Below are 10,504 nucleotides of genomic sequence, written 5' to 3' on the forward strand. Positions count from 1 at the left end.
CGGAGCCGACGGGATGGAAGGTGGTGGTGGAGGTAGCAGGTCGGTGAGGTAGGAGGGGGCCTGATTATGGAGGGCTTTGTGAGTGAGGAGAAGGGTTATGTATTGGATCCGTTGGGGAGCCTGTGGAGTTTTCCGGAGAACAGGGGTGACGTCAGGGTCACGGGAGCGGGACTGGGTGAGCAGTCGAGCAGCAGAGTTTTGGACGTACTGGAGTTTATTTAGGATCTTGGATGATGTGCCATAAAGAAATGCGTTGCAGTAATCTCTTCTAGAGGCGATGAAGGGATGGAGTTTCGGGAGACTCTGGAGGTGGGGGGGGCTTCGAGATTTAGGGGGAGGGGGGGGTGAGGTCAGCTCCTTCACGGGAGCTGTTTGGCCGTGGCTCGGATTTCCTTTGCCCGCCCCCACCGCCCCTCCTTCCATCAGCTGTCCGAGTTGGTTCAAATAGAGAGACATCTAACTCTGCTGCACACAGATCAGTGTTTCGTACGGTGTGTAACCACAATGTTTTCCCCCCAGGTTTTTGGTTACGGTTAACAAAATGGAAAATAAAAGCTCGTACTCTTCAAATCAACCACACATGGGAACATATTTCCTATTTCGTATGACATTATTTTAGTGCATTCTAAACAGATACACCGGTTCTTTCATAAAACAGCTGTCACAATACCGGCTGCACTGAACCGTATCAAACCTTCACTTCCTCAGGCTGAACAACCAAAGTAAAAACAAATCGGGGACTTCTGTCACTGCCGTCAGGTGAATGCTATGCTGCCATCTAGTGGAAAGAAAGTTATATTACATATTATTTCACAGGTGTTTCTGATACACATTGGAGGAATATACTTTCCAACAGTACTGTACTTAAGGACATTTTTGAGGTACTTCTATTTTACTTGAGTTTTTCTCTATTTGTATGTTTATTTTATACTCCTACTCCACAATATTTCCGAGGGATATATTTTATATTTACACAATTCAGTATGAAAAAGTATAGTCTTTAAAACCATCATATAGTGAATTTTGTTCTGAATACTTTTTTTGGCCTTATGGAAAGCACCTTGCATTTCAAAGGGTACTTTATGTACATGTGAATCTACAGTTCTTCTCCGTATATATTTCCACAGGAATTACATTACATTACAGGTCAGGAAACACAGTTTCGATGCGTGGAATTCTCATCCACGGAAAAACTGAAATTGACAAATGTCAATTCCCTTTTGACCTCAGAGCAGTAAGTGTCTGCGAACAGGAAGCACGCGTAAAACTTCCTTCTGCTGGTGAAGGCCAAACATCTGTTTAGTTGTAATGTTTAATGTGACCACAAGGTGAAGACGAACACAAGTAAAATATATGTGTTTTTATTTACCACCGATTCCAGCTCAAAAAGGACCTTCCAGACACGGTTACTATGTTTTGATATGATTTCAGGATACAGAAAATAAATATAGAAATTTCTAAAGCATGTGTTAATAATAATAATAAAAAAAATTTTTACATTTCGGATCTGCAAAATATTTTTTAAAGCCATTTTCCAACACAGTTCGATTTAATTGTGTTGCAGAGGAAGTTTGGGATTACTTCATAAACAGTTTAAAGGAAAATGTGAAAAGGAGGAAATAATATTGGTATATTCAGAGATTTAAGCGGATGGAGGGAGACATGCGGCAGCGACTGTGAGGTCACAAAGGTCAGCGCAGCACATTACGGAGCCCACTGGTTCTTTGACAGCTGCGTATTCCGTATCTGTAAGAATTACAAACACGTGAAGCCTGCACGTGTTTATAAGCATACCTGAAATAGCTGCACAACAAGTCATCTGTGACTGTGCATAACTCGCAGACTAAATATAAATTGAAAAGAATATCAGTCGCTGCATCAATCCACATGATGCCTAAGCTGCCAAGAGTTTTTCTTAAGTTATCCTTTGTGATCCTCTGCTGTAGCAAAAAATTAGGTGAAAGCTTCTATCCCATGGATGGCTAATAGAGAGGCGAGGGGGGGTCGTCCTGTATAGTAGCATTCAAAGGAAGAAAATCCTTACAGAACAATCAATTTAATCCAAGTCAGTCTAATAAATTCCATATAAAGGAAGCTGTAATGGTCTACTGAAAATAACACTGTGATTGTATCGTTGTATTGTTATTAATGCTTCTGTATTTGTTAAATGTAATACAAAAACAATATATCATCATTTTTGACTAAAGGTGCAATAAACACTTCAGCATTAACAAAATCGGACTTCTCAATAGTATTTAAGTATGCAACGCTTCACAGGGCTATATTTCATTATTATGAACACAAGTCAGACAGAAATGCTTTACTTCTTATCACCTCAGTTTACAATCTGTTATTTAAATCCAGTACGATAAATGATTGATACCCATATTTGAAAAATAAATAAATAAACGGCGTGACGGACGGACGCAACAACAGGTGATCCTGATTCCCGGACGATGACGCCGCCATTGACAGCCGTCTCAGCCAATCAGCGGGCAGAGACCGCGGCGAACGCACCAACCAGCGTGGCGTGTGGGCGTCGATCCGCACCAACGGCCGTGTCGTCGGCGGCGCTGGCGGCGGCGGAGGAGCCACACCGGCACACCGCGGACCGACAGGCAGGTCTCCCCGCTACCGAGGAAAAGGGCTTCCGTCTACCGTCGTTCAGATAAAAACCGTGAGTTCAATTCCAGGCTGTTTGGACCGTCTGTATGTGTGTATATGTGTGTGTTCAGGGAGGGTTAGTTTGCGTGCTTTCTCTCGTATTTTTTTCTCTTTTTGGACCTGCCGCGTTAACACTCGGTAGTCGTCCGTGAACGCGGTGCTGCGTAACGTCCGGATTAAACAGCGAGCCTTCGGAGGCTAAACTCCATGTGTAATCACACTCAAGGGTGTGGGACTATGCTGTAAAATAAGAGTGAAAGACGGGTGGGTGGGGGAGATAGCACACAGGCCCCTGCAGGAATGTCAAGTGTTAACCTGCGAGATGAATTCATTAAACTTGGAACAATATGGTGGCTGTGAGACATTACTTTGGACGTCAGGGGGCTTAAAGCCAATTCATTGTGGAACTTTAAGTGTGAAACGTCCATGGACATGTCGGTACAATGTCATTGTCCCGTCAACATAGATGTAATATATTGCTATTGCGATACGAGTCTTATCGTGCCCTTAAAGGATGTTTTTCTAGCAGGTGACTCACCACACTGGACTTTGACTGGGTCGTAAATGAAGGATTACGCCCCTGTGTGTGTGTGTGTGTGTGTGTGTGTGTGAGAAACTCATCTGATAGTAAAAGTAAATAAAGCCTAAAAGGCCGACACACTTTCAAAATCAACTCCTTTATAATTCCGTCCTCACTCGTGTATTGTGACATCGACACGATAAACCCACATTAAGCACCTGTCCAGAGGAAACACAGAGGAATGAACAGTACAAAGTACGACAGATTTTCTGTTGCGTCACTTGGACGCCTCGGTTTTGTTGACTCCGCAGCTCTACTTGTGCTTTTGTTCGCCCAATGTTTATGTCTCCAGAGCAACGCACTCGAGAGGATGTGGGAAAGTTAAATCTGCTGTTATCCTGGACTTGCGACGGTGGCTGTTGAGTTAAATTCACCCATTTGAGTCATTTGACTCCAATATAACGCCCCCCTTTTTCCTTTCCAGGAGATCGCCGCAGTCGTTTTGGAACACAAAGCAGCCGCCGGAGCGGAATAGGATCGCGTCTCCCGAAAGCGCCGGTCCTTCCTCCCCCAGGGGGAAAGATGGGGAATGGATTGTCCGAACAACCCGGCCTCTTCTCCAACGGCTCGTTCTTCCAGTCGTTTCACATCGCCATCCTGGGCCTGGACTCGGCGGGGAAGACCACCGTCCTCTACAGGCTGCAGTTCAACGAGTTCGTGAACACGGTGCCCACCAGAGGCTTCAACGCCGAGAAGGTGAAAGTGTCTCTGGGCGGCCGCCGCACGGTCACCTTCCACTTCTGGGACGTGGGCGGCCAGGAGAAGCTTCGCCCCCTCTGGAAGTCGTACACGCGGCGCACGGACGGCATCGTCTTCGTGGTGGACTCCGTGGACGCGGAGCGCATGGAGGAGGCCAAGACGGAGCTCCACAAAATCGCCAAGACCTCCGAAAACCAGGGGGTGCCCGTGCTGGTGGTGGCCAACAAACAGGACCTGAGGAACTCTTTGGGGCTGGCGGAGATCGAGAAGCTGCTGGCGCTGAAAGAACTGGGCCCCGCGACCCCCTGGCACCTGCAGGCGACCTGCGCCATCATCGGCGACGGGCTCCAGGAGGGCCTGGACCGGCTCCACGACATGATCCTGAAGAGGAGGAGGGCGCTGCGGCAGCAGAGCAAGAAGAGATAGTCGAGGGTCTTCGTTGATGAAGACCCTCTGGATGTTACATGTGAAGGACGCTCTCTCCCGGGTGGATTACTGACACATGCTGAGTTTTATCAGTCCGGCTCGGGTTCTCGTGGCGATCAGGAAGTGACGGTTGAAGGAATACAGTACGAAGATGCGAGAGGTTGGGACGTGTGTCGTTGTGCGATGAAGAGTTTCACGTGGATTACAAGGCGGCGCGGAGGGGTTCGGCGTGCGGAAGGGCGAGAGAAGTGAAGGATGTTTCACGAACGGCTGTTCCAAACAACATTACCAAAAAGTGATTTAAGAAGACTGGTTGACGGTTTATTTGGTAAATGAGTGAATGTTGTCACACCCGAGGAGCAACTACTACATTCTTTTTAATTTCACAGTGTCGTACTTTATTATGTCCATTTTTTTACACTGGACTTTCTCCTTGAAAGAAAAGTATTATCGTATTACTTCCCATTTGCTTGCTGTCTTATCAAATCTGTTTTGAAAGCACTTTAGAAAATCTCTTCTTATGAAGTTTACAGTTTCTAAATAGAGCGTGTTGGATTTTACAGAAATCTTTGGGCAAAATAGAACAGTTGCTACTGAAGTTGGCCACATGTCATTAGACAGGTTATGCCTAATAAAACATATTTCGCAATGTCGACAGTGGTACGCAGAGTGTTTATTATTTCCGCTTTGCTCAAGGGTTTGTGTTTCCTCAGAGCTGCTCACGTTATCCGGAGCTTTGAGAGGGACGTCTGTCCATTTGTCTGACCACAGAACCAGTCCTCCCGCCACTTGTCAACGTGACACAAGCGCTTCCCGAAACCAAGGCCGACACAGTGCTCCAGTTATCACTTTGAAAAACAAATGTCCTCGCTTTCGTTTCACGCCCAAAACCAGGAGGTTTAAGCTGCACATCGATGAACACCGATGCAAAGAAAGCAAATGTTCCAGAGCTCTGCGTGGTTCCGCCTCTCTGCTGCGGCGGCGGCGGGGAGGGTTAAGAGGAGCAGCGGAGCGGGACGGAGAGGCCGTCATCGGGTCTAGAAAATGTAGTCGGGGCGGTCTGGAAGGCCCCGATCCGGTGCAACGGGACTCGCTCGGCGAGTATATTTCTGGACCGAGCCGGGGTGGAAATGCGGCCCGGTGCATTAACGCCATTCGCCGCCCACTCCATTCCTTTACGAACAATTAAATATGTGTGCAGCCCGACAGCTGACTCGTCGAGAAAAACTCTGCACGCCGGGTCACCAAACAGGCTCCGCTAACCGCACAAATACCCGCCCTAGATGTGATGATTGTGACCTTGATGTGAGGTTTTTATGCCGTGTCTCCAGGGGAGGGGAGGGGAGGGGGGGGCTGTTTCGTTTGAAAATAGAAACCATGCGTCATTAGCGTTCATTTTCACACATTTGACTTTAAAGCTACTGCAGGACTTGACTGGATGTTTTGTGGCTATTGTGACTTTTTTTTCGATAGTTCCAGGCAGAGCGAGTGTGGGGGGGGGGGGTTATGAGTTATGGCGAGAGAGTGAGGAAGATGACACTGATGTGTCCCAGCTGGATATTTGAACCCACACTGTTGACTCCCACAATGCCCCATTTTTGTCAAAAGTTGATGAATCGTGTGTGTGTGTGTGTGTGGGAGGGGCGGGGGGGGGGGGTCCAGGTGCCTCTTCCCGACTTGTTTGCCAAGGAAGGAAACTCAAAGGCACATTCTCACTTTTCCAGATTTTACTTCCTTTTCCTCAGAAAGCCACGACGTGTGTGTGTGTGTGTGTGTGTGTGTGTGTGTGTGTGTGTGTGTGTGTGTGTGTGTGTCAATTAATAGGTCATTTCCTGCTCCACCTTGTTAGTACTCTGGGCCGTTTCTCTTCCTCTACTCAGACACTCTCTGGGGGACTCGTGTTTGTTTTTGACTCGCTAAATCCAAAAAGCATGTTACCGGCTTTTCTCTGACAGTTTCATATGTTTAAAAACCACCACCATCCCGTCCCTGGCTCCTCCACCCTCTTGTCCTGCGTGCACAAAGGGCTCCCTCGCGTCCAAACTCTTAAGTGAAAGGTGCGTTTGGGGGCCCTGACCCATGTCTTACTTGGAGGAACTCAGTGCTGTTACAGCGTGCTGCGCTGGGGATGCGCCTCAGGCAGGATCGGGTTTGGCAGCTATTATCCAGGTTGGGCTGAACACGTGAACACTGTACAAAATGTTCCACGTTGTTGCGGAGGAACGCCGTCGCTCTGCAGAGAGGATTCTTTTCTCCCCCCTCACGCTGTAAATCCACCACGTCGGACTTTTAATGATCTCCTCAGTGATCGTCGGCATGGAGACACCCTTGAAACACACTGGCGCGCTGCAGGAACACAACTTATTTTGCCTGGCGGGTAACTCTTAAGATGCCAATTTTTATGTCTTAATTATTTCAACTGAAATATGAAAACTTTTGCTAAATTGCCTCTGTAATTTCAATAAATTAGTTTTTTTTTTTAAAAGGTCCATATAAGCATCTGCAGCTGTGCAATAGAGGAAATACCTTACGATGCTGTATTTTTTGGTGAGTCAGGAGTTAGAAAGCCACTTTGCACAGATGTCATGTTGGGAACTGCAACTAATAGTGACTCAGCGAGTTAAAACAACGTATCCCATGAGAGCTGAGGTCTCTGAAATAATATTTTCATACAAGGACCACAACGACAAAGGGGTTAAGCAAAGAATGATTTGTGGCTTTTGGCTCCATGAGATGCTTTGAAGTAAGTGATCCTTGCTGCTGTTCAACTGAGCACGAGATGAAAGGGAAGCTGAACTGGAGTGCATGTGGGTGTGCGTGCAAGGTGATGTGTAGTGGCCTTTTCTTAACCTTGACCACGGGACTAGTCTGTTCACACTTAAATGCATGCTCAGACGCTAGGATTCTCTGAATCTTTTCTTTGGGAGCTTCTAGGCATGTTCGGGCGTAAAGGGAGGTGTATTCAAAAATGGATTCCATAGAACTCGTCGCTGTGACACAGAAATGTTGCGTCAAATTGCACAACTCCCCCCGTAAATCCACCTCCAGAGAATTCTCCTGTTGGGCTGAGATTGTAGATTAATCCCACCGTGTACTTTAAAAGAAGACATCGCGATATTAGGCAAGATCTGTTTACTATGCAAGGTTATCATGACAGGACTCATTTTTCTTCCCCGAGTCTATTGAGAGCGAGTGGCCTATTTACATGTGAATTCCTCCCTGTGGCCCTGCAGCTTCGCTCAAAGCAGCGAACGGGGCCACCTGCAAGGGGAGAGGGAGGAGGAGGGAGACGCTGTTTGCGGAGCTAGAGAAGTGCACTCCAGTTTCCTTTGGTGCAGAGAAGAGAAGCTGGTTTCATTAATCCCTCAGGGTCCATGGAGACAAAGAGTGAGCTGAGGCAACAGCAACACGGGCCAAAAATCGGAGTACTGATCCTCCATCAGCTGCCGGTGCTGCAACAAGACACGTTTTCCACTCGGGATTTCATGTTCTGGCCGTGATATTTCAAAAACAGGACAATTAGGACAGTTTTTCCCCATTTTACACAAATAATGTCTAATTATGAAACATTACACGTGAGGATGTAAACTCCTGTGTAAGATGGATTGTTAGCGCACTTTCTATCTGCTGCAGTTCTATGACTCTGTTTAGCCTGCACACAGCAGCGCATGCTAAATGGTTAGCACTGCCGCTTTGTCAAAATCCCCCAAAACCCGTTATCTCGAGGCCTATTTTCAAGCCGAGGGGGGTCGGGGAGGTGCCTGCATCACAGATCGAACACCCCCCCAGTCATCGCCACTATTTACAGACGGATTCGGTCCAGAACAACAAGCTCACATGTTGACAGATTCAGTGTTTTTGTGGTGTTAGCCTGGAAACTATTAAGTCATTGAGCAGTGTGATGTTTTTTTGTAAGTAATGATACAAAACCAGTGTTTTTTACGTAGAAAGATCCCTGTGCCACACTCCGTTAAAAAAATTAATTCATACATAATACATTTATCAGCAATTTAAATGTTGCTGATAAATGTGGCATGCAGTTATCACACCAGTCAGGATTTAGTTTTTTTGAAACCTTGGTTTCAGCTAAAGGTTTGTTTCAAGTGATGTAAACTAAAACCTTAATGTCTTAAGCTTCAGAGACATTCTTCCTCACTATTGGATTGCCAGTTTCCTGAGTTGATCAAAATGTACTTACGGTGTTATTTACATCACTTGAAACAAAACTGTTTATTCAATATGTGCCGCGACTATATCTGATGTCTTCAGAGCGGTCGAAAAAATGGCCGTGACGGAGAGGAAGGAGCAGGTGACAACAATCAATCAAATACCCTCCAAGGTATTCAATATAGGAAATACAATCTCTTTATTTTGCATAACAATCACAGGGAGCATATGAAGAACTGATCTGTGTCAACAGAGACTGGGAGTTAGCGTCTACGCGTTGTAGGCTAAGATTTAGGCTGCAAAAACCGAAGGTGCTCTCAAAAGCGTTACCTAAACTAACGAACACCTGTTAAACAGGGAACCATTCAAAAGATTAAATATTGCATTCATGCACACCATTAGAACGTTACGGTCAAGGGTTGACGTCTGATGACTTCTGGGTTGTATTGGCCGTACAGTTAATATAAGTTTATGTCTGCAAAGCCCAGTTTATGGTTCCATTCACAAGTTTGTGGATTTGAGTAGCAAAGGCCCTCTCTAATCTCCTGTGAGAACCTGCAGGCCCATTAAACATTACAAATTGTAGCAACGACGCACCGAAACTTGATAAAACCGTTCGGGCCTCAAGCAAAAGCAGGAATTTGCAGTCGCTTTGACGACCTGCACAGCGAAGTGTTGTCATATTGAAACTGCAACAGTACTCCCGCGACGGGACAATGCTCATGCGGTGACATTCCTCTGCTCAGCCTGTGTGAAAGACTCATTGTCCACGTGACGATTGCTCCTTGACCTCTCAGAGAAGCGTGACCGTCTGCAGCTGGAGCGAGGACGGCAAAACCTCCCCAAATGATGGTCGAATGGCTTTTTGCATTCTCTCTATTCCATGTTGACCTTGAACTCCTGCGCCACTCGTCATCCACAGCGCAGCCATGTCCAGACACAAAAGAGCCGCGTCCCGACCGGCTATTGTGAGGCAGGAGGCTGTGAAATCTGCCTTTGCTGTTGTTTGGGCATGAGGGATTACGGCGGGTTTAGGCTGCGGTCTCCAAAGCTTTATATGCAGGAAAGTCAGGGCGAAAGCAGCGAGCTCGGTTGAGTTTCATCATTCAACAAATAAGAGCCCCCCCCCAAAAAAGAATTTGATTCTTTGTTTTAGAGCTTTGTGCAAGTTATTTGCATGAACAATACAATTGCAACGAGAACAAAGCAAAAGCCTTGATCAGATATAAAGGCCATGATGAGAAGTTGAAAGATCCACCGACTGTTTGAATGTGGAATCATCAACGTATTTAAATATACCAGGTTTTAAGTTGAAATCAACGCATCTTCTGCAGGTTGAAGCTGCCAGAGGCCTCGGAGTGGAGAAAGGCGCAGGCCGGTTGCTTCGTGGAGACGCTGTGCCCTCATCTTGAGAATTTAAATTCAAATCAGATACAGTCTGTGGTTCACCTAAACGGCTATAAATAAAAACGTGGCTGCCCCGAAATGAATTCCCCAACCAGAAGCGAGACGTCTTTGCAAGGGGTTCACGCGCAGGTCGTACACATGTCTTCTCTCTTTAGATATTTTAATTGCATGTCTGCTTTCGAAGATAGCGAGCAGTCTGGGAGGGGGGATGAAATGCAGGCTCAAATGTGGGATCCTAACATTTTACAAGCACAGAGCATGGACCTCGTCTTCTGAGCCATTTGCATGTTTCTTTTTTGTTTGTGTCTCAAGTGCTAGTTTAAAATCTGTGATTTATATAGTAATGTATACTTACTTACGCGGTGGTAATGACAAGCTAACGGTGGTATTGACGTATTAAGTCGAGTTGATTCAGCTTGGCCGACTGTTGTTTAGCCAACGGTTGCTTAGCTACCAGTTTTAGCTAAATAGCCACATCACGGTTCAGTTTGAAGTTATTTATCCACACTAATTCTATGGTGCAAACCGGATTTAATGATTTAATCTCCACTTATCACCGCA

At 46.2% G+C, this 10,504-nt stretch overlaps 1 protein-coding gene across 1 annotated transcript; it reads left to right on the forward strand.

Moving 5' to 3' along the window:
* Positions 1–2,511: 2,511 nt before the first annotated feature.
* On the forward strand, positions 2,512–5,022 carry arl4aa (ADP-ribosylation factor-like 4aa). Its single transcript, XM_040166109.2, has 2 exons — positions 2,512–2,677; positions 3,669–5,022. Exon 2 carries the CDS (start codon positions 3,767–3,769, stop codon positions 4,367–4,369), a length of 603 nt encoding a protein of 200 aa, XP_040022043.2. The 5' UTR covers positions 2,512–2,677; positions 3,669–3,766; the 3' UTR covers positions 4,370–5,022.
* The last annotated feature ends 5,482 nt before the right edge of the window (positions 5,023–10,504 follow it).

The sequence above is a fragment of the Gasterosteus aculeatus genome, chromosome 20, assembly GCF_964276395.1.
Source record: "Gasterosteus aculeatus chromosome 20, fGasAcu3.hap1.1, whole genome shotgun sequence".
NCBI classification, from domain to species: Eukaryota; Metazoa; Chordata; class Actinopteri; order Perciformes; family Gasterosteidae; genus Gasterosteus; species Gasterosteus aculeatus.